Raw genomic sequence first — 25,612 nt, 5'->3', positions numbered from 1 at the left:
GCCTCCCAATGGGGTGGGAGAGGGGGGCAGAAATCTGCATTTTAACAAACACTTTGGGTGATTCTGATACAGCTGGTCCTTGGCTTGCACTTTGAAAAATACCATTCTAGTTGGTTAAATTAATTCTCCAGTCTTTTGGTTCTGATAAATTACATCTTAAATGTGAAGAAAACTTAGAGGGTGATGTTTTGAAAACGTAGTTGTTGACTTTGAAGGATCACGTATGAGGGGGAATGCTGCGAGAAAGCTCAAGTTAGGAAATGTTCTTGGTTTCAAGAGAGTGAATTCTGTAAGAACTGATTGATGAACTAGACTTCAGTTTGGTCTCGAAGAGTCAGTCCATCATTCAAAATAACCTTTAAGACAAAGTAGAGAATTGGAAGCTGCAGAGTAGTAGAATTAGCAGCCTGCTAACTCATAGTCTGAAGACGCTTTCCTAATAGCACAGTGTTTGTCTGTACCCTCCATCTGGTGTATCCCCCTTTCCCTCCCCACTTTAGCAATACCTGCTCAACCTTGAGTGTCGCTTTCTCTTCAGGCCCTAGCCTGAGTCTGGTTACTTTGTTACATACTATCATAAAGCCACATTCTTACCCTTTGGCACGCTGTCACAGTTTATAATGGTATAGTAATTAGAGTGAGCATTTGCTTAATTTTTTTCTCCATTCTAGGGTAAATTTTGTGTGAGCAGAGGATGCCAATTTTTGCTTTCCCTTGTATCCTTAGGACCTAGCCCAATGCTAGCATGTAACAGGCTCTCCATAACTTTGTTGACTGATGAATGAATGCATGCTCACCTTGCTTTGTCCTCTTTGGACTTGATGGCATCCTGATCAAATTATCAGGGAAATTAAGCTGGAAAGAGATTTACTAGAAGATGAAACAGCAGTCTAAGCTTCACAATAGAATAATAGACTGAATTTATCCAATATAATAGGACTAATTGAATAATTGTATGTGTCCAAAAACACCAGCTGCATGAGGACAGAATGGGGCATGTGTTTTAACAGCAGCACAAGCGAGAAAGTCATAGAGGCTTCTCAGGTCAGTAGCATGGTAAAGCTTTCCCCAGCATAGACTCTAAGAGACTTCAGAGTCTGTGACCTCACCTGGGTACTGTGTTACATTCTGGCCCCCACATTTTATGTTGAAAAGTAGACCAGCCAGAGTTCATTCATAGGCACATGATCAAAGATATAAAATAGTGAGGAAACTTGAAACCATGCTGCTCGATACACACTTCAGGAACCTGGGGATGTTTATTATGGAGAAGCAAAGACTCAAGCCATCACCAGATGTTTGATAGATTCTCCTTTGGCAGAGGGTCACATTTTCCCTGTGTGGCCTCAGGAGGTAAAACTCAAAGTGAGTTAGATATTTTCAAGAGAATAGATTTCAAGAATGGGTCACGTTACTATCAAAAAGACAGATTCTTGCTCAGTGTGAAGAAATTTCCAACTGTGCCAACTGTATGGGGGTGAGCACAAAAAGCTGAAGTGAATGGCTGTGCAGGGCTTCCTCCAGACTCAAAGAAGCAGCACCTTGTTATTGCTGATGTGTGCATTTATATGGCACTTTTGGCTTTACAGTGTGCTTTCACACATCATGGAGTAGGTGGTGGTATTTTGTAGAGGAGGAAACTGAAGTTCAGGCCCAGAGTCTCAGCTGTCATATCACATTTTCTTTCCATAGTACTGTAATTCCTTCTAAAACAAATCTATGAGAATTTATACCAAAACCCCACTTCCTGGACTCCAGAATTATAGGAAAGAAGTTAATACCAGGAAGGAACATACCAGTGGAAAAAAAAACTTGGTAAAAACAACTTTCATAGAGGCAAAGGAAAAATCCAAACAATAGAATAGGTAAGTTTTTCCGAAACACAAATGAGGAAGGATGGAAACTCTTGAACAACGAAAAGCAGATGTTGATAAGAGTGAAAAATTAGAACACACTGGTAAGATATCAAGAACAAAGCTTGAAACAGAAGAGAATAAATATAGCTTGTGAGAGCAATTTCTCTCATTCTTACATTCATTCAACAAATATTATTTGAACCCTTAACGTGTCTTGGCACTATTCTAGTTGCTAAGGATACAGCAAAGAACAGTATATAGGGGGGAGCGTATAGCTCAGTGGTAGAGTGCATGCCTAGCATGCACCAGGTCCTGGGTTCAATCCCCAGTACCTCCATTAAAATAAATAAGTACATAAATAAACCTAGTTACCTCCCCCCAAAGCAAAAACAAATAAAAACCCAAAGAATAAATTAAGTATTAAAAAAATAAATAAATAAATAAATAACAATGTATAGATAGTCCCTACCTCCCTGGAGCTTCTACACTTGGAGGGGAAACCAACATTAAAAAGTACACAAATTCTTCATTATGAACTATGGTGGAAGCTCTGAGGAAGTACAGACTGTCTTGTGAGTGCCTAACAGAGATACCCAACAATGCAGGGAATCCTGGGAAGGTTCTTTTATTAAACCTGGAGTTGCCAAGATTTTAATCCTAGAAGATGAAATGAGCAGGTGTCCCCAACTCTCCTTATGATGCTGACTCATGAGCACGTGCTCTCCCTCCTTTAACTCAGACTCAGTCTGGACCCAAACTCCTTTCTTTGATGTTTCCTTGCATAACTGAGACGGACTGGCATTTGAAAAAATAAGTCTGTACCAAGGAAGAACAAAAGGAAAATAGTATTGAGACTAGTGTTAAGATGACCTTGCTGTGAGAAGAGTTGTACTGCTTATGATTCGTTTTAAATATTGAATTTGCTTTGCTTAAAACATACAGTGAATTCACTTATTCAGCAAAATTGTATTGAGCATCATATTGCCAGGCAGTGCACCAGGCTCTGGGGATAGAGTGATAAACAGAAAGGGCTGCTGACCTGGGATATCCTTCCTATCCTGATAATACTGAGCCCCAACCCACTCTGTTTTTAGATAAGAACCTTGGCAAGGCTCCAGCATAGTCAATTCATAGACAAGAGAGGTCTCTGATATCACCCGCACCAGCTCAGTCAGTCCTGAGGGAGAAGTTGCCTGGTTTATGAGGGTATCTCATCCTGAGACCAGGGATCAGAGGTAGAGAGGTCAAGTCATTGCTGCAGTTTCCTTCTTTGCCAGAAGACCCCTTTTGTCTTTAGGAGTGTGGTAATACGAGCGTACAATTTGATGGGACTTCTTGAGGGGGTGGTGTTTAGAAGTGATGGGAGATAACTACATCTGATTTCTCTAGCTAACATGGAAATCACCCTGCAGCTTACTGGTTTCTCATGTTACCTTAGTCATCCTTGAAATTTTTTTAAAATTACTTTCCTCCCCACTTCCAATTAATCACCAGTTCTTTTTTATCTTATTCTAAAGATCCCTTAAAATGCAACTAAGCTTACTTGTCTTGTAGGTTAATTCTGCTAACTTTTTCCATGAGTTTCTCAGTGAAAGGCAGTGCTGGTTTTACATATTAGCATAAATCCTGGTGCCATCAGGGAACAGTCTCAAACAGTTCACAGAATGGCCACTTTGAGTCGCTCTGGTCTAGGCCACTGTCATCTCTCATGGCTGTTAGGGGGTCTTTTGGAATCATATGGTAGCCAGAGGGAATTTTTTAAAATGCAGATGTAATAGTACTGCCCTGCTGAAGGAAGGGGTTCAGTACCTTGACTTAATTCTTGGATAAAATCCAGAATCCCAGCCAGGGCTGACTCAGTCCAGTGTAGGGAAACCGTATAGTAGACAATCATATTTCCCAAAGTGTGGTTTTAGATGGTATAGAGACATAGCACAAAAATATTGAATCACATCATATCGATGTTTAAATTGTCTTTTTATCTTTCTGATTATGTCAAACATCCTTTCTACTTATAAACCCCCATTGTGTTCCTTCTTGTGACCACTTTAAATCCTCTCTGCTCTCAAGCCCTCAGTTTGATCCATTTGTCATGCTCAGTAGATGGGCTTTGCAGCTCATCAGGCTTGGGTTTGACTTCTGACCCTATGCCTACAAATTATGCTAAGTCACTTAACTTTTTCGGACCTCAGTTTTCTTCTGTTAAATGTTTTGTGTGAAGACTGAATTACTTCACACAAGTAATTACTTATATGGTTACTTATATGAGGAGCCCTAGTGCTGTGCCCAGTGATAACCTGTAATAGTGAACTTTTGTTATATTCTTACTAAGTGCCGTGCACTGTGCTGAGCACTTTATATGCGTGTGATTTCACTGCGTCCACAGAGCAGCGCTACTAGATCGGTGTTAGGATTTATCTCCATTTTACAAATGAGGACACAGGCTTAAATAAGTTAAGTACATTTTCCACCATCTCACAGGTAATAAGGGGCTGAATTGGGATTCAAACCCAGGCTGTCTGAATCTGAAATTCTTGTCCTTAACCTCTACAGTGCACTATGGAATGTATTTTAGGTGCTCAATAAGTATGAGTTTCTTCCCTCTTCCTTTTCCTCTCATCTCTGCCATTTCCCAATGTCTCCTATATCTCTTGATGCTTGCCTTCTGTCTTGGAGAAGAAAGATTTTCTTCATCTTTAGTCGTTGCATATCAGCTCTCCACACTGTTCTCTGACATCAGGCACCCTTCATTATTGCTTTTCCAGGACTTTTTCCACCTCTTCTCTATGCATATTTCCCTATTTTTGAAAAAGAAAAACTTCACTTCCTTTCAGCACCCCGTTTTCAGTAGGCAGTCACGACTTCTGCTCACTTTCTCGCAGCCTGGTGTTTCCCTCCTCACTAGAAACACAAGAGGAGAAATTTGCAGTTTGTCTAGAACAGGAGGAGAGCAATCTTTTCGTCTGAGGCAAGAGTAAGGAGTAAAGGAATGTTACAGATAAGGATTAATCTGGAGGAAACATTTGAGGAGTTCAGACCATTTGACCCTTATTTTCTCTGTGAAACAGTAGGCAAGTTTATCTGCCAGGACTGCGGGGGTTGAGAAGTTGGAAAAGGTGAGGAGGTTAGGAGAGGTTGCTGGATTGGTAAAGGCCGCAAGAAGTGGCACCACTGGTGAGGTGATGAGTTTCTGCCAAAGTGCAACTGGCATGGCTATTCATGTGGATAAGGGAAAAGGTCAGATTCATCTAAGTCAGGATTTGGCTGGGCTTGTGTAGTGGAAGGTGAGGGCACTGGCAAGGGAACTGATGCTGGTTAAGACATTGTTAAATGGACTGCCCTTGAGGCAATGGAAGGAAGGAACTAGGGTGTTGACAACTGAGGAGGGTGGGGGCAGGAGACCGTGACCCACAGAAGTTTGGTTTTGAGGTCTTTGGCAGGCTTGCCTCACCCGGTGAAGATTCCTTTAGTGCCTGCTGCTGTCAAGGCTTATTAGGAGGAACTGCCAGGTGTTACTGAGTGACTGCTTTGTTTTAAGCAATTTGCCAAGCACAGGGACACAAAAGTAGAGCAAAACACAGTCCCTGCCCTCAAGGAACTTAGAGTTTATAGGCGAAACAGACATATACATTGAAATGTGCAAAGGTCACTCTGTCTCTATAGAGGTCTTCATAGGGGGAATGGGAGCAGAGAGTTGAGAACTGAATTCTTGGGGACACCTTGCACTGAGGTGGGGATAAAGGTTTCATCTCTGCTGCCTTGTTTCTCACTGATGGATTCTAAGCTCTTTGGCAAGTTACTTGCACCATGATCTCCATATACTAGGAACTTACTGAATCTTTTTTTTTAATCAGTGACTTTATTATTTTTTTGTATTTCATTTATTTATTATTATATTATTTGATTATCTTATTGGGGGGCGGGTAATTAGGCTTTCTTATTTTTGGAGGAGGTACTGGGGATTGAATCCAGGACCTCATGCAGGCTAAGCATGCACTTTACCACTTGAGCTATACCCTCCCTCTTCAGTGAATCTTTATAGATCGATGAAATGTCTCTCTTCGTCCCCAGGTGGAAGAAGCTGGGCAGGTGTTCCTGTTGATGAAAAAGGATTACCGAATCTCCCGAAATGTTCGCCTGGCTTGGTTCCTCAATCACCTGCATCAGACTGTGCAGGCCACACCCCAAGAGATGCTGGTGAGGTCCAGAGACACACAGGATGTGATCCAGAGGATCTTTTTTATTTTTTAAGGAAGGTGCTGGAAACAGACAGAAGGGGAGACTAACTCTGAGGGGTCTGATTCCAGGAGGGGCAAGTTGCTATGCCCACAAAATGATTCCACGGGGGAAATTTTGTTTAATCACTTTGTCCAGCTCGAAAGAGTACATGGTGGGGTTGCAGGAGGTAGAGCCGATGGTGTGTCATTTTGGATGTGGCAGTCAGGTTCTGGGAAGAAGGGAGTGACTCTTCCCTGACTCTTTCCTTTTCTCTCCATCCTAATTGTCAGCTTCAGTCTGAGGAGGAATTGGAAGTCCTCAGTGTCCTGCCTCCTGGGTGGCAGCCAGATGAACCAGTGGTCCCAAGGCCATTCCTCCTTGTCCCATCCACCCGGGTCACCTTCCTGGCCTGGCAGTATCGATTTGTCATTGAGCTGGACCTCAGCCCATCTACTGGCATTGTGGTAAGGGGTCGGAGGGAGACAGAGAGCAGAAAGGATGGGGTGGGAAAGGAGGAGAAGAGGGAGAGGCCTGGGACAAAGGAAAAATGATACCAGCTAACCATGGTAGGAAGGAGAAAGGCGTGTAAAAGATGGTGGGTGTTTGAAGACAGATCCGGTTCCATCTAGGGCACTGTATTTGGGGGTCTGATCAACCTTAGGATATAGTCCCACTGACCCATGGAAGCTGCTTGTTCCTGCCCTCTGCTCAGGGCTGCCTTTGGTTACCCTTGAGAGACCTTTCTCTGCATTGCCCTCAGGATGATTCCACAGGGGAGATCTTGTTTGATGAAGTTTTCCATGCCCTCTCCCGCTGCTTAGGCGGGCTGCTTCGGCCCTTCCGAGTGCCTGGATCTTGCATCGACTTCCAGCCTGAGATCTACGTCACTATCCAGGCCTACTCCTCAATCATTGGCCTGCAGTCCCACCAGGTATTGCATCCTTTCTCCAACTTCGTATTCTCAGACCTAATTGATAGTCCACTGACCAAGTTCTGATCCTGTCTCTACTCTCTGTGCCCAAAGTCCCCAGCTCTTCTTGAACCTGTTTCTTAGTTATCTCTGTGAGTCTCCTCTGAAGAAGAATCTACTGCTCTGGTCTTAAAGGGCCTTCCCATCTGCTGTAGGTCGGCTGGCATTGATTAGACAAATGCCTCTCTCACTCCTGTGAGTCTCGGGTTCTGGCCATTGAATGTCTGTTTTCTCTCCCCCGCCTCCTTTAGTTCTATCAGAAGGTTTGCTAATGTCCTAACTCCTGGCACTACCCCCAGAAGATTGTCTTTTAGGACAGTTCTATGATTTTTAAAAATAACAAAGATCCAGAAACATTATTTTTCCAGGGACAGAGGAGGGTCATTTTCTCTGAGGGCCCCCTGAACTGTCGGGTGTAATGCTGACCATACAGATAATTACAGGGCTTATCCAACACCCAAGCAGGCTATCAGAAGGCACTCCTTTGGGAGAACGGCCAAGTCTGTTACTGGAATATCTGTTTTCGGCTTAGATAAGCATTGGCCCAGTTTCCCCTCTTCTGCTCTTAACCACCCTTCACTGTTGGTAAGGGCTTACCCTGAAACTGTCCCTGGTGGCTACATTGTCACCTTAGCCATCAAATGGCTTTGAGAGAAGGGGATGCAAAGAACGGCATCTGAGGGGCTGAAATATACCACAAGGTAATTGGTTCATGCCTGGATCCAGCCCTCTGCCCTGGTTTAAAGTGATCTCCTAGTAGAGATGTTAGGTCTATTGGTTGTAGGCTATATTCCCAGACAGAGGTCTGGCTTTGCAGGTGCTCACAGTCAAGTCAGGAAAGCCTGGGTGTCAGATAATCACTCAACACATAGTTTGGTTTGACAAACACTTACTGAAGCCTGATCTACACCAGGCCTGGGCTAGGTCCTGGGCTAGATTAATCAGACACTGTCCCTATCCTAATAGGAAGAGTTGAGTGTTTAGTAGGAGAGACAGATATTGAAGGAGGTAATTTCAGTTGAATGTGATAAGGGCACTGATAAGTGATGACTCAGGTGCAGTGGGAGCAGCCAGCCCAGTCTGGAGCAGCAACAGGAAAGACTACTGGACAAAGAGGCATTTGAACTGAGTTTTAAAGGATGTTAACCACTCAGAGAAGAGCAAATGGGCTTTCCAGGCAGAGGGGCCAACAAAAGCCAAGACAGAAGTATGAAACTGTGTTCTCAATCACAGGTGTTCTAGGAAACTACATGTTACTCAGTTTGACACAGTAAAGTTTGAATGGGGGAGGGGTGGTGGTAAAGAGGAGACTGGAGAAAGAGGTCGGGCATCATTATGAAAGTCCTGGAGTGTCATGGCTAAGAACTTGTACTTTATTCTGTCTGGGAGCTTAATATGGTGGTGAAGAGCACTGGATCTGGAATCACATTGCTTTATTTGCTTTCTGGCTATACCACTGTATGCCATTATGCAGATTGTTTAACTTCTCTGTGCACCTGGGTCCTTTCTCCAAAATGTGAATGTTAACAGTCCCAGTATCATACAGTGATTGAAGTATGCATGTCAAGCACTTAAAAAAGTGCCTGCCGCATAGCAAACATGCAGATGCTAGCTGTTAAAACCATTAGCCACGGATGGTAGAGAACCACTGAAGGTTTTGAATGTCAGTAACAGGATTAGTTGTGGACACTAGGAAGGTCACTCTTGTTTGTGACCAGTGAGGAAGATGGATTGGGGGACAAATTCTGGATTGGGGAGAACAGGCAGAAGATTCTTGCAGCATGGGGCGGGAGTTAAGGCCTGAACAAGGACAGCAGCTGGGGAGAAGGAGAGGGCTGAGAACTTAGGTAAGCCCCAGGGTCACTTGTCACTAAGTCAGCTAAGAAATCAGGCAGCTTCCTCACTGTCTCCATAGCTCCCTCAACGTGGATTGTGCTGTTCTTCAAAAAAAAAAATAGTTATGACACTTATAATACATGTCCATTGAAGGAAATTTGAAAAATACATAAAATATAAAGAAAAACAAAACTCACTTGTAACACACCACCTGGAAATAACTACTACTGACATGTGTTATGGAGTTCCTTTCTTGTCTGTGAGTATGTGTTTCCCTCCCCTCACTACCACCCCTCCATCCAGAGAGAAGAGAAACACCCAACTCATTCCAGACACACTGTTTTACATCTTGACTTTTTAAAGTATCATATGGGTGTTTTTCTGTGTCACTAAATGTTTTTCGAAAACATGATTCTTAATGGCAGCTTGACTTAATATTTTATCATATTTTGTCATTATATATGTAGCCAGACCCTTATTATTTGACCCTTGGGTTGACCAAGTTTTCAGTCTTCTAAACAGTACATCTCTGAACATCTTTCTCCCCTTTCCCCAGCCCCACTTCCCACTATTCCTGATTCTGTTTGTATTTTTTTTTCTCACAGTCAGGTTTTTAGTGGTCCAGAGTCTCACTCTCGCCTTTTCCGGCTGTGGCACAGGCAGGCGGGGGCTGGGAAGATGTGGACAGGCTGTAGGAGTCTGATGAAGAGAGGGAGAGGAGAGATCCCAGGGGTCACTAAGCCTGTATAAAACTCTTAGGATGGGAGCATAGAAGGGAAGAAACCCCATGGAGAGGGAATGAAGATATTAGAGAGACAAAAGATAAAAGATCCAAGATTGGATGGAAAGATTACCTTTAGGGAGAAAGAGAAGGAGGAATCTTTTCTTCCGAGCCTCAAAGAAAGAACAAGAACACAGGTAGATATAAATGTCTAGAAGACATTTTCAGTGGTTTGGAGAGTAGTACACACTCGGGGTTAGGGTGAGTGGGGAGTTCCTGTTGACTGGTTACCTTTCTCTGTGAAGAGGGGGTAGGTGTTAACCCTGAGGCAAAAATGAAGGATGGAGCAGTCATTGGGGGAATAAGAAGATTTTGAGCCTAAAAAAGAGAAAAGTTCCAGAACAGCTTCTGTGTGTAGTGCTTAGAAATCAACAAGAAGAAAAAAGTAGGAGTCAAAATAAAAAAGGCCCTGCCTGGTAGGGCAGCTTATAAAGACAATGTCCCAGAGGCCAAGATAGAAGCTGGAAGATCTTATGGCGCCCCCATGCGGAGGCTTGGGGAAGCCCAGAATGTAGAATTGATAGGGAGACCAGAGGGATGCTGTCCAGTGTCCCCCTGACCTTCATGTCTGGGTCTTCCCCTTGTGCTTCTCAGGTGCTGGTCCAGGGCTGCCTTTTGGACCCTTCTCAGCGGGAGGCGTTCCTGCAGCAGGTGTATGAGCAGCTCTGCCTCTTTGAGGATAAGGTGGCCACCACGCTGCAGCAGCAGTATGACCCCCAGAGCCAGGTGTGTGCGGGAGAAAGTGGGATGAGGCCGCTTGAAAGGAGGACAGAGAGGAGAGAGGAAGGACAAGTCAAATATAGAGGGAAAAGATGGCAGAAACAAGGGCTAAGAGTCAGGGTGAGGGAGCCAGGATAGAAGTGCTAGTGAGCGCACACAGCAGGCTCCCTGTTGGAAGAGGGCTCAGATACACTCTCCAAGGCACACAGCCCTGCTGGGAGAAAACGTGAAGGCCATTTGCTTGTGTTTCTTCTCCTGGATCTTCTCCCCCCGTGGATCTGAGAAGGTGATCGTGGGTGGCTTTGACGACTAGTATTTTGTACAATCAGTGATAAAGCTGCTTGGGCTCACTGGAATGCACTCTGTCATTCCTTGAGAAATCCTAGAAGTAGCCAGGCAGATGGCAGTTCTATATGTCTGAAGACTTAATTTGATTGATGTATTAGATATTTCACAATGGCGATGGAAAAAAGACGGAAAGGGGCCCTATTGGCAAAAGGTGGGGAAACCCTGCTCCAGTACAATCTGGTGCTTCATTTGGTGCTGGACTCCCTGCCCATCTGAGGGTCAGTATCCAAGCACACAGTAGGGTAGGGGGCATAGTCAGGACTTGGCAGCATAGTAGGGTATTTGGGGTGCTCATAGGATTAGGCCTGTTTGGCCTAGGCGGTGCTGGGCTACAAATTCTGGCTTTACTGTGTATGGAACAGCAATGCCATCTGTCCCATTCTATCTTTTTTGTAACTTGGGCCAGGCAGAGGACCAGTCCCCAGACTCAGGGGAGCCCCCAGGCCGGAAAGTGGGAGTCTCCATGGTGACAGCTGATCTTGGGCTGGTCAGTATGATTCGTCAAGGCATCTTGGCACTGCAGTTGCTGCCCTCAAACTCTAGTGCAGGTCAGTAGAAGGAATGTTGGTGGGATTGGGGAAATAGGATATAGGAAGGACGGGGGGCATTGTCAGCAAAGATAGAGGTTCCAGGGGATCATCTGGTCCCAGGGAAGAGGATCTGTTTCCCTGTTTGTAAGTGGTAAATGTTTATTAGTGTATACCTCAAGTACCCCAGCTCTGACAATCATTAGGGACCCTAGTGGAAAGGAATAGAGCTCTAAGGACATCACTCTGGAGGAGTTTGGGATCCAGCCCTCAAGAGGAAGGAGCAGGAGGGAAGGAAAGAAGGAATTGTTGGAAGATTATGAGACACATTATTTGGTGGACACTAAGGACTTCAGGGCCCCGTCAGTTGGATGCCTCCTTGTAACTTTCATCTGGTCAGTGTCCCCAGGTCTGAGTCTGGTGTTTCCTGCTCCAGGTATCATTGTGATCACAGATGGGGTGACCAGTGTCCCTGATGTTGCTGTCTGTGAGACGTTGCTGAACCAGCTTCGCAGTGGCACTGTGGCTTGTTCCTTTGTGCAGGTGAGTACTTTCTGGGAAGGAGGAGAGGGAGGTGTGATAGCTCACAAGGTGGGATATGGCTGGTCACTTTCTTGCAGGCATTGATGTCCCAGGTAAAGCCAATAACATCATCCTGGAGGGGCTGGAGTGGGGGCTTCATGTCTAGAACAGGGTAGGTGCGGTGGTGGGAGAGAACTCTGGTCTTTGTCCTCTTTCCTTAGGATGTGAGAGGCAGCGTGTTATAGTAAGAAGAATGCAGAATTTGCAGTGTGGCAGTCAGTTCCTGTTCTACCTCCCCCGTTATTAGTCATTACTGTTTTGGTTGCAGGGGTCAGAAAACTCATGTCAACTAGTTTAAGCAAAGGAAGAAGTAGGTGTTTTCAGGGACCTGTGGCCACTTTGGATTGATGGACTATAGGAGGCAAAGAGCCATGGGAGACAAGGCTGGAGAGTAGGCAGAGGCCAGAGCTTGGAGAGCCAGTTCTGCTATGTTAGGAGTTCCAGCAAAATTCTATGGTCAATACAGAGAAATAGAAGGAAAATCACTAGTTGGGTTTATGTTTTACAAAGGTCACTCATTCCTGGGGAAAGGGCAGGAGTGGAGTCAGGGAGGCAGTTAAACTGCAGTGTCAGGTGAGACAGGATCAGGGCTTAAATAGGGGAATTCGGGGTAAGAGAGAAAGGGGTAGGACTGAAAAAATGAAGAGGTAGAGTCAACATGACTTATGATTAGCAAAATGTGAGGGGTGGTGAGAAGGAGGGGCTAAGGATGTCTCCACATTTCTGACTTCAGCTGGTGAAGCAAATGGAGAGAAGCAATTGGGGTGGCGTGAGGACAGGACAGTGAATCCAGGTGTGTGTGTGTACGTGTGTGTGTACATTGTGCCTTGGGTCAGCAGGATAGCAGTTTAAACATCACCTTCGGAGTTGGGCATGCCTGGCCAGAATCCTGGCTCCACTTACTAGGTGTGTGACGTTGGGCACGCCACTTCACTGCTTGGTTGGATTCATTTGTAAATGGAGATTATAATATACCTACCTCACTGGATGAGATGATACATTGAAAGTGCTTAGCATGGTGCATAATTATGCAATAAATGACTGCAGTTAGCAGTTGGATGCGCAGATCTGATACTCAGGAGACAGCACTATTGAGAGATAGAGAATTAGGATTTGGCAGCCTACAGATGGTAATTGAGAAGAGAAGAGGGTCCCCAAAGAACTTGGGGGTCACCAGTGTTTAAAGGTCTTTTATAGGAAGAGGGCCCAGCAAAGAATGAAGGGAAATGATCAGACAAGAACCAGGAGATTCCAGTGTTAAAGAAGTTAGAGTTTGGGGAAGAAAGGGGTACTTTACAGGGTGAGATGCAGCACAGAGATCATGTAAAATGAGGAATGAAAAGTGCCCTTTGGATTTGACGATTCGGAGGTCACGGGGATCTTTTCCAGGCCGTTTCAGTGGAGAGGTGGCGAGGGCAATGGTGGTGGATTGAGAGTGGATAGAGGAGAAGAAAGTGGAGACGAGTATTGACAGATGGAATTTGGTTGAGCGGGGAGCCAGAGAGCGCAGCAGCCAGAGGGAAACACGGGGTGGAAGGAGAGGGTGTTTTGTTCTGTTGTGTTTTATTTTTTAGGCTAGAGACTTCAAGATGCTTCTAAGGAGCCTTGGTGAAGCAGAGTTGGAAAATAAGGGAAAGGAGAGGAAGCTGGATGGAGTCCCTAAACTGACAGGAGGGCATCAGTTCAGGAAACAGACTGAGGGATTCTTTTGGAGCAGGAAAGGTTCACTTCTTTGAGACTAAGAAGTAAAATGTAGATAAATTCCCCCAAAGGCTTCTGATTTCTTGGTGAAGTAGAAGGTGAAGGTGTGTACTATAAGGGCGGGAGCCAGAGTCAGAAAGGAGGAGCAGCACTGAGGACAGCCCTGAAGGCCTAGTGGGATTGGGTGTGGTGGTTTTTGTTGTTGTTTTGTTTTGTTTTGCTTATGGTGAAGGTAATTATTTATTTATTCTAACGGAGGTACTTGGTGTTGAACCCAGGCCCTCGAGCACACTAAGCATGCGCTCTACCACTGAGCTATACCCTCCCCCTCCATGGGCGTGATATTTTGATGTGGTGCCGACCTACACAACTTTGAAGTTTTTTTGTATTTGAGATCCCTTGGGATCTCATTTGAGATCTGAGTATAGAGCTTGTGATCCTAGTTGGGGTTTTCAGGTGGAAGCCGAATAAAGTCAAGAGGGCCAGGGAGTTGAGGATGAGGCATGCGAAGTTGCTTGAACATGGGATTCAGGCTAGGTTGAGAAAGGAGGGCCAGGAGGACTTGGATAGATTTGAAAGGAGCAGAGGTTCAAGGCTTGGGAGTCTTAATGAGGTCAAAGAACAGCAGTAGGAAGAGCAGGATGAAAGAAACCTAGAGAAAAAAAAAAAGGACAAAGTTTTTTGTAATCAGTGGTATGTGGCAATTGAAATTGCAAAGCGGAAGTTAGTTCCAGGTGAAGCCAAGGGCAAATGTGTAGCCAGCGGGCAGATAAGTGGAATTGAGAGGGTTCCTGGAGATGAGGGTTAAGGAGCTGAGAGCTAGGGAATTGCATGAACCATTGAGAATACATCTGAAACATTTTCTGTAAAGGGCCAACTAGTAAATATTTTTAAGCTCTGTGGTCCATATGGTTGTCAGAACCACTCAGCTCTGCTCTTGTAGCATGAAAACAAGCACAGAGAACATGAGAATGAATGGGTGTGGCTGTGTTCCAATAAAACTTTATTTACAAAAATAGGTAATAGGCTAGATTTGGCCCACAGGTTCTGTGTAGTTTGCCGATCTCTGATCTATAGGCTTGATGCTCAAAATTTGGTTCACAGACTTGCAGCGCTGGCATCACCAGGGAGCTTGTTAGAAATGAAGAGTCTCAGATCCCACCCCAGACCTGCTGCATTTTAATCCCCAGGTGTTTTGTCTGTACCCTAAAGTATGAGAAGCACTTTGTTAACACTGCAGTCTCAAGATGATGAAAGGAATTCAGTGAATCAGTGGCCAAAATCTTCAGTGAATGAGGGCAGGCTGGTATTTGATGTGCAGAAAGAAGGATGTGACCAGATGGCATGGGCTTCAGACAGAAGGGCTCAGAGAAGGAAAAATGCACAGCAGTGGTCTGCCTTGAGAGAGCACTGGCCCAATTCCCACTGTGTGGGCCGGGCATGGGAACAGCCACCCAGCCCAGTCTCTTGTACTTCCTTCTCCGGTTTCTCTTTTGGAACTAGGTCTCTCATTGCTCACCTTTTTCAGGTGGGAGGAGTCTACTCTTACGACTGCAGCTTTGGCCATGTGCCCAATGTGGAATTGATGAAGTTCATCGCAATGGCAACATTTGGCTCCTACCTGTCCACTTGTCCTGAGCCTGAGCCAGGCAACCTGGGTCTGACTGTCTACCACCGGGCCTTTCTCCTCTACTCCTTCCTGCGCAGTGGGGAAGCCCTGAACCCTGAATATTACTGTGGTGAGGGGCAGACCGGGGCTGGTGTGGGAACAGTAGAGTGTAGTGTGGACCCAGAGATGATGCTGGAGTCAATCTAGGGTTTGGGCCCCTCAGGGATTGGAAGTACAACGGGCTGACGGCTTTGGCACTGTTCTTTCCTCGTGATTTAGTGTAGACCCTCCTACTGAACCTCTGTCAGGTAACAGAGAACCACATTTCCCTTCCCCATCCTCCCTGGTCTTCTAGGCTCTCAGCACCGCCTGTTTAATGAGCACCTGGTCTCTGCAAGCAGCAACCCTGCCTTGGCCCTGCGCCGAAAGAAGCACACTGAGAAGGAGGTGCCAGCTGACTTGGTCAGCACTGTGTCTGTGCGGCTTCGAGAGGGCTACAGTGTCCGAGAGGTCACGCTGGCCAAAGGTGAGGGTCACTGGGCCCTGCTGTATCCCACAAATCTGAACGGAGTGGAAGACACACATGTACCACGCATGAAAGGGTGTCACAGGGACAAATTCTGCTTGTGTCAGTGGGCAGGCTCTGGGCCTGAACTCTGTGGGCCATACTTGTAACCTTTGGCCAGGCTTGAGTTCCGTGAGGTGGGTGAGGGTCTCAGTCCCAGGCCTGGAGTCCCAGGCCTCTTCCCCTAACCAGCCCTCCTGCTTCCCCTGAAGGAGGGTCCCAGCTGGAGGTGAAACTGGTGCTGCTGTGGAAACACAACATGCGTATCGAGTACGTGGCTGTGGCGCCCTGGCCCCTGGAGCCTGAGGGCCCTCGGGGCACCCGGGTAGAAGTGACAATGGAAGGTGGCTATGACATCCTGCATGATGTGTCCTGTGCGCTAAGGCAGCCCATTCGCTCGCTGTATCGGACCCACGTTATCCGACGGTTCTGGAACACGCTGCAGAGGTGAGCGAGGTCTCCGGGCTCAGTGAGGGATGCCCCATTTGTCGTGTGAAGGGACAGATGTGTAAAACTGGGAACTGGAAAAAGTCACCAGGCTTGTGTCCCAGGTCCCGTGTGTCCCTGTGGCTCCCCTCCTCTGCATCCACCAGAGTCAGATGTGGCTCAGGGTTGGCCCTTGGTCTGCAGCATTAACCAGACGGACCAGATGCTGGCCCACCTTCAGTCCTTCTCTTCAGTCCCGGAACATTTCACACTTCCCGACAGCACCAAGAGTGGAGTGCCCCTCTTCTACATCCCGCCCGGCTCCACCACCCCGGTGAGTGGCTCTGACACTCTTTCTTCCCCTTTTGTGCCCACCCAGACTCGAGTTGGCACCACATCTGAGCCCAGAACCATGCTCGTTTTCTCCCCTCTCAAATCTGAGGCTCCCAAACCAGAATCCTGAGCTTTAGCCTTGAGAGCAATTCTCCCCCATCCTTCCATGCCCCCGGGGGAGGGGAAGGCTCTATAGAGAGAGGCTGTCCTCAGCAGACCACGGGGGTCAGAGGTAAAAACTTGCAGAATGTCTAGATGGTGGTCTTCCAGCTGACTGCAAGCCCCCTTGCCGTCCAGCATGGTATACTCTGGCTTCCCGGCACCTTCGGCCGTTTCCCACCACTGCCAACCATGTGAACTGTGCACTTCTTGACCATGTGTTCCTTTGTCCTGTGCTTTCTCCACACTCCGCCCCAGCTTTCAGCCTTGCACTGCCAGGCAGGGGGCTTATGCTGGCGTTCAGCGGCTCCATCCTGAGGTCCTGCCATCACTCTGCGACTTTCCTCCAAAGTCAGTGATGGAAGCTTGGCAAGTTGTGTCCTTTGCCTGGATTCAGCTTTTAAATGGCTACACCACCTATTCCTGGGCTCATTCATCCTAATCTAGCCTTTGTATTGGAGGCAGTTTTTGTCTCCGTCCCAGGCTGGGCTAGCGGTTCCTTTAGCCTTACACCACCACCACCTCTGACTGCCTGAGCCCCATGGTTCCATTTGCTGTTTGGAGATTATTCACGAATACTCCAGTAAGGCCGTCCTTCCTGTCCTCAGGTGCTCTCCCTTCAGCACAGTGGTTCCGACTCCTCCCATGCCCAGTTTGCTGCCTACTGGAAGCCAGTGCTGTCTATGGATGCTAACTCATGGCAGCGTTGGCTGCACATGCATCGCCTAGTGCTAATCCTGGAACATGACACGTGGGTATCCTCCTAGGGCCATAGTTGGGATGGAGGAGCAGGGGTGAGGAGAAAGGAAGTGATGGGGAAGGAAGGTGGTAGATGAGCTCTTACTGACTTTGGCCAAGAAAAGCTCCAACTCTTTCCTAGCCTTCCTGCTCATCAGCCCCCATATCCTCAGACAGGGCCTAAAAGAGAGAGGGAGCAATCTGTTCTTTTCCCCCAAGACTGGGGCTGGGAGGTCTGACCTCACTCCACACCCTCTTCCCAGACCAATCCCCAAGCACCTGCACACCCCAGGCAGTAATGGGCGCTACAGCACAGTCCAGTGCAGGATCTCGCACTCCTCGCTGACCTCGCTGCTTCGTGACTGGAGCAGCTTCGTGCTGGTCGAGGGCTATTCCTATGTGAAGCTGCTCTCCAGGTGGGCAAAGTGATGTCCCCTCACTCTTCCCCATCCCCCTTATCCCGTGTCTCTTCCTCTAACCCCAAACTTTCTCCTTCCTTCCTCCTAAGCCCATTTTCTCCCAGCCGAGTGCTGCTCACTGACTCCCATTTCTCCCCAGTGCCCCAGACCAGCCCCCCTCCTCCTTCTACATGGTCCGCATCATTTCCAAGGCCCCATGCATGGTACTCCGCCTGGGTTTTCCCATCGGCACACCAGCACAGGCCCGGCACAAGGTGAGCTGGACCCTGACTCACTCCCAGAGGAGCCCTGGAGCATCGACCTGCTCCTTCTCCCCAGACCCCACAGAGCCAGGGCTGGCAGGGAGAGAAGCCCCCAGACCAAGTAAGGCTGGCGGTGGAGGGCTCTCTCACCTTGTCCCTGGGCCCCTTCTCCCCGCTTGTAGGAGACAGGAGTGGGAGGATCTGATCACATTTTTCCCTCAGATTGTGTCAGGCTTGCAGGAAGAAATCCTGCGGCTACGTTTCCCTCACCGGGTGCAAAGCAAGGAACCGACACCCAAGGTGAAACGAAAAGGGCTGGGGGGCTCCAGTGGGGGCAACTCTCCCTCCAAGTCGCCCCCCACTCTGGGGCCACAGCAGGCTCTGTCTGACCGGCCCTGCCTTGTGGTCCTGCATAAGCCGCTGGACAAGCTACTCATCAGGTTGGTGGGAAGGGTTGGGATGGGGCCCGGAGCGTGTGGAGGGTTGTGGCTGAGCCAGGTATGAGTAGAGATTAACCAGGAATTGCCCCCATGGCCCAGGTATGAGAAGCTACCCCTGGACTACCGGGCACCCTTCTTGCTGACACTGGAGCCACCAGGGCCACTGCCCTTGGTGTCAGGCCGCTCAGCCTCTTCTAGCCTAGCATCGCTGTCCCGCTACCTCTACCATCAGCGCTGGCTCTGGAGTGTCCCATCAGGACTGGCCCCCGCGCTGCCGCTCAGCGCCATCGCCCAGCTCCTCTCCATCCTCACTGAGTACGTCAGTCATAGAGCTGGCCGGGCAGTTTGGGGCAAGGAGGGAGCTAGTGTAGACGCTGGGTTTGGACGCTGGCAGAAAGCCTAAGCCAAACACTGCCCCACTCTCAGCCCCAGTCTCTTGGCTGCTGCCATTATGCAGAGTATCCAGCACAAAGGAGTGCGTGCTACTGCTCTCCCCCACGACCTCTCCCCCTCCTTGGTTTATTTTGGACCTGCTTTCCCTGAGGCACCAGTAGTCAGAACAGGGCCACCAGCAGACAAGTCTGCCTGGATGGCTGCTGAGAGGTGGATATGCAAGTGGCGTGGAGGGCAGAAGATTGTACTCTAAGTGTCTCTCCCCATCTCATCCTGTCCCCACCCCCGCTTCAATGGGACTTCAGAGTCCGCCTCTCTGAAGGGTTCCACTTTGCCTGCAGTGGGGAAGGAATCATCAACATGGTCCTAGAGCTTCCAATTCAGGTATGTGCCCTCCCTCATGACACCTTCCCACCAAGGTCTGCCATCATCCCAAGGACGCTCGCCTCTTAGCTGGGTTGGGACCACTGGAAATGCTGCCTCTTAGGGACTTGGTGGTCAGAGGACCCAAGGCCTGAGGCCAGTCCCAGGACAGTGTGGCCAGGGGACTAAGTTGTGAGGGCCAGAGGTGGACCAGGCCAGATCTCGGCCTGGGCTGGGGTTTGCCCAAGCTCTCCCCTTCTATCCCAGAACAAGCCCCCGGGGCAGGCTACAGCCGAAGAGAGGCCCACGTGCGTCGTCCAGTACATCCTCTTCCCCCCGCACTCTACCTCCACCAAGGACAGGTGAGACCCAGCCCCTGTCTGAGCTGCCTTTCTCCACGTCCCCCTTCACCCTTCTGTCCCCTGAAGGGCCATCTCCTGACCCTGAGAGTCAGGGCAGGAGGTGTTATCTTTATTTGTTTCACTGGGCAGACAAGGGTCTGCAAAGGCCACGTGTGAATTGTGACTGTCCTGTGTGCCCTTGCCTGCCCACCCTTTGTGGACTGACTCCTGGCCAGGCAGTGGTAGATTGGGCTCCTTTTTCTCCCAGGCTCAGAGCCCTTCCTCCTTTAGCTTCTCAACAGATGATGACAATGATGTGGAGGTGGAGGCCCTGGAGGGAGACTCAGAACTCAACCTGGTCACTGAGGTGTGGGTAGAGCCGCAGTATGGACGAGTGGGACCTGGCCCTGAGAGCTGGAAGCACCTCCAGGACTTGACATACTCTGAGATCCCTCGAGCTGTGAGTGGCCTCAGACATACCCCACTGCTTACCAGGTTGGGTGCCATCCCCTTCTGAGCAGCACAGCCTGGGGGCCTCCTGGTCCCTCTGGGTCTGTGTTCTGAATGTCCGTGACTGCATGGGCATCCTTGAGGGCTGGCAGCTGGGCTCCTCTGGCCCAGAGGGGCTGACCCCTGCCCTCTGCTGTTCCTTCCCCAGCTCCACCCTCGGGACGCGGCCTGCATAGGCTCCATGCTGAGCTTTGAGTACCTGATACAGCTGTGCCAGAGCAAGGAGTGGAGTCCCCTGCCCCTGGAGCCAAGGGTCCCTGATGGTCAGTAGGGAAAGGGCCCCTGGGGAGGAGGAGCAGGCAGGGAGAAGGCAGCCACTGACAGGGAACCAGGGCCTCACTGCAGTCTGCCTGCCTTCCCTCCCTCCCAGGATCGAACCAAGGAGGAGACACCTGTGTCCATGAGATCCCTTTCCATTTTGACCTAATGGGACTGTTGCCTCAGTGCCAGCAGCTCCAGATGTTCTTCCTTCTGCTTTCCAGAGGTGGGTGAACTTTGCATCTGGGGCCAGCCAGCCGAGAAGTGTTAGAGCACAGAGAGCAGATGAGCCTATGCATGAGCCAAAGAGGGATGGGGCAGGAGGAGGCTTGGAGGCTGCAGGAGGAGCCGGGCTGGTCAGGGCTGAGTTGGGGGTGCCGGGCAGCAGGAGGCTCTTGGTGCTGAGCAGAGTGTATGTCGGGCAGAGCCAGAGGGCGGCCCTCTCTCCGAGGGGCCCTGTCCCGCCAACGACATGGTGCTGTGCCTGCTGCATAGCTGCCTGGGGCAGGAGCTGAGTGACCGGGAGATCCCGCTGCCGGCCGCTGACCAGGCGGCCTTCCTGCGTGAGGTGCTGCGGCGGACCTGCCACAGTCCAGGTGAACCCCCACCTCTTTCTCCTACCACACTCTGGCCCAGCCGCTTCCCCCCACCCTACAGGGGGTTTCTGTCTGGGTTTTGGCCTCTCCTGTCTTGACCTTGGAGCCCTGCCTCTCTTGCTGGCCCTGCTCTCTCCCACCCGTCTCTACCCACATTGTAGGTCCAGAGGGACCACCAGTGGTGGACCATGGGATCCTGCAGGATCAAGCAGGCAGCAGCGCTCAGGCCACCGGAGACTCAGCTCTTCCTACCCTGGTCAGCACTGAGGCATCTCCTTGAGGCCTTTTCCGTAGTGACTTCCCACTGTTACCACATATTCATACCCCAGCCGTCCATCACCGGGGGTACTGAGTGCCTCCTGCCACTGACAGGATACCGTCATTCACCTTGGTCCCCAATCTTACACGCTGTCCCTAAGGATAGACTCTCAGGTAGAGGAAGGGAGCAGGCATTGGATGATCCTTTACAGATGGCTCTAATTTTGTTTCTGTCTTACAGAGTCTAGGCCCTCCTGAAACTCTCAAGCCTGTCAGCTCTGCCCAGCCACCTCAGTGGCGCTGCTATGCAAGGCTTGTGACCCCCCAGCATGTGTTTCTGACTTTCCTCCCAGCGACCTTCTCAGGTACCAGACACTGACCTTTCTCACTGACCCCTTCAGGTACAAACCCCTGAGCTCCCTCACCGGCCCACCAGGTGGCTCTGATTTGTCTCTCTTTTCCTCTTTAGATGTCCAGCATCTGGCCGCCTATGGCCTGGAGGGACCCTCTCAAGAAGAGACGAAGCCCAAGTTGGGGGATTGGACTGGGGCCCCCAACCTGAAAGATCTGGGAGGAACTGGGGTCAGAGCTACAAAGTCCCAGGTCCCCATCCTCAGTGTCACCCCAGCCAGTGGTAAGGCTGCTGACTCTTAAGTCAGCTAAGCAGGAGCGGGAATGGGAACAGACAGAGGCCTTAAAGCCACATCCCACCTCTTACCCACAGATAGTGCCCTGAACCTGGGAGAGCTGAGCCCACCCTTCCGTCGGGACTTCCAGGCTTATACTGGGCGTCAGACTTCACAGACAGAGAGTGCAGATGGGCCCCGGCCCCGGTGTCCTGTCTACATCTATAGCTGTGCCCTGGAAGCGCTGCGGGAGCAGATGGTTGGCATACAGCCCCCGCAGGCACCCCGAGACCTCGTCTTCCGGTGAGCACCTCAGTGCTGACTTAGGTCCCATCCCAACTGTGGCCCCCAGCCAACCATGGCCCCCACCTGTGGCTCAGGTACCCGCTCAGGTCAATGGCAGGAGCTCCCCTTCTTAGTTGTGTTCTGCCAGCTTCTTGCTGGACTTCCTTCAGCACATCAGCTGAGCTTGCGGGGCTGTGAATACCGTTGGTAGGGAGCTTGGGATGCTCCACTGGCAGGTAGGGGAATGGTGGGTTTGAGGTGTTACTCAGGGGAGTCGGCCGAGCTCTCTCTTTCCTCCCATTCCTAGGACTCAGTTCCTCGACCAGCCCTCCCAGTCCTCAGCCTGGATGGAGCCCAGGCACAAGGAGGCGGCCAACCACTGTGCCTTGCTGCAGGAGCATGCACAGCGGTGCTACGTCCGTGGTGAGCGGAGGCCGGGTGAGGGAGCGTCAGGGAGGAGTGGGGCTTTGCGGGATGACGGAGATGGGACCTGGAGAGTCCCTCCCAGAGCTTGACCAACCCTGTGGGCCCTCCGGCTTCCCCCAGGGCTGTTCCAGAGCTTGCAGCAAGCACAGAGTGTGACTTCCCAGGACTTGCTGATAGCAGTAGATGCCTGTGAGGAGCTACTACAGGAAGTAGACATCACCCCTTTTCTGCTTGCACTGTGTGGCCACACTCGGGGTTTGCCTCATGCACCCCCAAGCCCTGGTCCTCTCAGCCCTGGGCTCTTCAGCAGCAGCATCGAGGAGGGCCCTGAGCCTCGGGAACGAGCCGTCTTGGCTTCTGAGTCCAGGTTGGGATGGCTCTTGAATGATGTATATGGGGCACACAGACAAAGTCCCTGTAAGCAGGGGCCTTGTGACCCGAGGGAGTGGCTGTGCATGGTAGTACCTGGCCCCAGGGGGGCGGTCATGCTTGGTCGCTGTCTTCCCACCTACTGCCCAGGCTTCTTTCTCCCTCTCCCTGGCTCTCCTGTTCTGGTGTGGAGTGTCGAGCTAGATTAGGGGTGGGGAGTTACCAGTTGCCATCAGTGAAAGTAGAGCTGTTTCTGAGGACAATTCATACAATAGGAATAAGCCCCCAAACTTATCTGTGAGTTTCACGGAGGCAAAAACAGTATTTTGCCCACTGCTCAGTCCCTACCTCACCTTAGGGACCCAAAAGGACCCTACTGAAGGGAGGAAGAAAGGCAGGCAGACAGACAGCTAGGTGTCTGGTGTCTGCAATGAATCAGCACTGGGGAAACAGAAGGAGCAGAGGGACAAGTACACTGATGATGCCCCGATCAGAAGTCCAGCCCTGGTCCCTCTCTGGAGGTCTAGATCCCCTACCTCTCATGCCCCCCAAATGAGTGCATTTTCTTCCCACTAATCTTGCTTCTCCACCTGTGTTCTCCATCCATGGTGAACGATCTCTCCCTCCACCCAGTGATCCAAGTTAGAAAACTGGGAGTCATCCTTACCCATTCCTCTGTTTCACAGAAATGTCCAACAGCTAAGAAATGTGGAAGTTAGAGCCGAAACGGGTGGGTTGGTTCTCCTGGCCTCTTCTCGCCCATGTCATGTACTAGGCACCCTTCCTAGAGGCAAAGACAGGCAGGCATATGCTGCTTCCAGTTGGGAAGTGGGCTCCTCTAGGACTTGGTGGTTCCTAACACTTCACCATCCTCCCCACCCTACCTTGACCACACAGCATAGAGACGGAGGACCTGAGTGAACCTGAGTTTCAGAGCATGCGTGTCCCTGGCCATCCAGACCCTGGCCTGGAGATCTCGCTGACAGATGTCTGCCAGCTCAGAGGAGAGGCACACGATGCCCTTCATAGCCTCATCCAGGTGGGAAGATTGGTGAGGATGAAGAAGGGTGGAGTCCCGTCTGTACAGGGGGACAGTGGTCCCTCCTGGGTTAAGGGCATATAGGTGTCTGTCCTAGGGTAGGTGGCAATGTTCCGCTGAGGGGTGGCTGACATCATCGCTTCCTTCTAACCGCCAAACAGGAGAAGTTCCTGGAGATCAGTGGTCTCCACTTCCGCACAGTGCCCTCCAATCCCCACTACTTCTTCTACTGCCCTCCGTCCAGCAGACGCGAGGTGAGTGGCTTTCTCCTTTACCTCCCTCCTACCCTCAACCTGTAGCACCAGAGATCCTGCTTGGCCCACCCGCCCCAGATCCTCTTAACTCTCAGTTCCCTGGGGCCCTGCCTTGGGTCAGTCTATCTGTTTTGCTCAGGATGAGGGCCCCCGGGACACAATAGACAGAAAAGTCAGTGACCTGGAGTTTTCAGAGGCTGAGCTTATGGGAGAAGAAGGTATGTAGACAAGCGGGTAGGGGTGGGGAAGGCTGCTTCAAGCCAGGATTCCGGGGCCTCCACTGCCAACCTGTCCCATTGACCACGTAACATATATCTCTAGGAGACACATCTGCCTGCTGTGTGGTCACCGAGAGTGACCCAGAGCTGGAGGTGGAATACCGCGAGAGCCGTGAACCAGACCTCGGGCCTGCTGGGCTGGACTCCACCTCGCTGTCAGATGCAGACACTGTGAACCCTGATGAAGACTCCTTCAGTATCCTGGGGGGCGACTCACCCACAGGGCCTGAGAACCTTGTGCATGACCTGCCACCACTGTTCTTGCACCTCACGTGCTCCGTGCGGCTGCGTGGGCAGCACAGCTCAGTACCCGTTTGCAGCCTGCCCACCTGCCTAGGTGAGTTTGGAGGTGCCTGGGGGAGGGCCACAGGTCCTGGGACAGCCTGCCTGCCTGTCTAGGGGTAGGGGAGAGCCTGCGGGTGTCACTCTTAACACTGGAGACTTGTAATCTGTGCTTGTCCCACGGCTCCCAGCAACCCCTAACTTTCTCCATCTTCCAGGCCAAGTGCTTTCTAGTCTGGAGGGCCCTCCCATCGGAGGCCGAGTTCCCCTGAGGGACCTCAGTGTCACTCTGGACGTCTTCGTGCTGACCTTGCCCCTGGAGGTGGAGCTGCCCCCGACCTCAGACCCTCAGCACCACCGGTGTGGCAGCAAGTTTGGTGGGGGGATCTGGGGCCTTGGTGGGATGGGGGGCCATTAAGAAATCTAGGGGTACCAGGGGACTAAGGGCACCTTAAGGATTCCAAAAAAGGAGTGCGGAAGAGGCCCCCGGAGGCCAATAGCTGCTGACCTTTGACCTTTGCACCCACCCTGTTTAGGTCAACATCTGAGAGCAGTGCATCATTCCCACGATCCCCAGGGCAACCATCGGATGATGGCCTGGGGCCGCCACTGCCACCTCCAGGAGAAGACAGGTACTTCCTTATCCCCCTCTTAGAGTTCCTTGCTCCTTGTTGGTTTCACTTCCTGGAAACCAGCATCTAATCCTTTCTTCCAATTAGGCACCCAGGACTATCCAATTTGGCCATACCCCACAGACTGGCTATTGAGACCACCATGAGTGAGGTGAGGGCCTTTCCTCCCCCAACCTAAGTGACAGCCCCTCAACACTGTAATATACCCTTTCCATCAGATGGTGAGGTAAGG

The 25,612-nt window shown here is 50.3% G+C and overlaps 1 protein-coding gene across 2 annotated transcripts in view; it reads left to right on the top strand.

Moving 5' to 3' along the window:
* The window catches only part of SZT2 (SZT2 subunit of KICSTOR complex), a 49,349-nt gene that overhangs the window by 3,510 nt on the left and 20,227 nt on the right, over positions 1-25,612 (top strand). For both annotated transcript variants that reach the window (XM_031464965.2, XM_064493659.1), the window contains exons 2-35: positions 5,928-6,053; positions 6,365-6,538; positions 6,835-7,005; positions 10,256-10,387; positions 11,136-11,277; positions 11,693-11,799; positions 15,068-15,278; positions 15,504-15,674; positions 15,926-16,160; positions 16,344-16,473; positions 17,240-17,382; positions 17,633-17,785; positions 17,928-18,042; positions 18,253-18,470; positions 18,570-18,785; positions 19,169-19,247; positions 19,494-19,588; positions 19,859-20,027; positions 20,226-20,340; positions 20,448-20,561; positions 20,761-20,931; positions 21,093-21,187; positions 21,431-21,554; positions 21,659-21,823; positions 21,914-22,118; positions 22,408-22,523; positions 22,647-22,893; positions 23,793-23,934; positions 24,096-24,188; positions 24,328-24,406; positions 24,510-24,803; positions 24,967-25,108; positions 25,285-25,380; positions 25,468-25,531. In XM_031464965.2, the coding sequence (XP_031320825.2) occupies positions 5,928-6,053; positions 6,365-6,538; positions 6,835-7,005; positions 10,256-10,387; positions 11,136-11,277; positions 11,693-11,799; positions 15,068-15,278; positions 15,504-15,674; positions 15,926-16,160; positions 16,344-16,473; positions 17,240-17,382; positions 17,633-17,785; positions 17,928-18,042; positions 18,253-18,470; positions 18,570-18,785; positions 19,169-19,247; positions 19,494-19,588; positions 19,859-20,027; positions 20,226-20,340; positions 20,448-20,561; positions 20,761-20,931; positions 21,093-21,187; positions 21,431-21,554; positions 21,659-21,823; positions 21,914-22,118; positions 22,408-22,523; positions 22,647-22,893; positions 23,793-23,934; positions 24,096-24,188; positions 24,328-24,406; positions 24,510-24,803; positions 24,967-25,108; positions 25,285-25,380; positions 25,468-25,531 (5,049 nt within the window). The remainder of the gene's footprint in view (positions 1-5,927; positions 6,054-6,364; positions 6,539-6,834; positions 7,006-10,255; positions 10,388-11,135; positions 11,278-11,692; positions 11,800-15,067; positions 15,279-15,503; positions 15,675-15,925; positions 16,161-16,343; positions 16,474-17,239; positions 17,383-17,632; positions 17,786-17,927; positions 18,043-18,252; positions 18,471-18,569; positions 18,786-19,168; positions 19,248-19,493; positions 19,589-19,858; positions 20,028-20,225; positions 20,341-20,447; positions 20,562-20,760; positions 20,932-21,092; positions 21,188-21,430; positions 21,555-21,658; positions 21,824-21,913; positions 22,119-22,407; positions 22,524-22,646; positions 22,894-23,792; positions 23,935-24,095; positions 24,189-24,327; positions 24,407-24,509; positions 24,804-24,966; positions 25,109-25,284; positions 25,381-25,467; positions 25,532-25,612) is intronic.

The sequence above is a fragment of the Camelus dromedarius genome, chromosome 14, assembly GCF_036321535.1.
Source record: "Camelus dromedarius isolate mCamDro1 chromosome 14, mCamDro1.pat, whole genome shotgun sequence".
NCBI lineage: Eukaryota > Metazoa > Chordata > Mammalia > Artiodactyla > Camelidae > Camelus > Camelus dromedarius.
The sequence above is the reverse complement of the archived record's forward strand: the minus strand, read 5'-3'. Positions and strand labels throughout refer to the sequence as shown.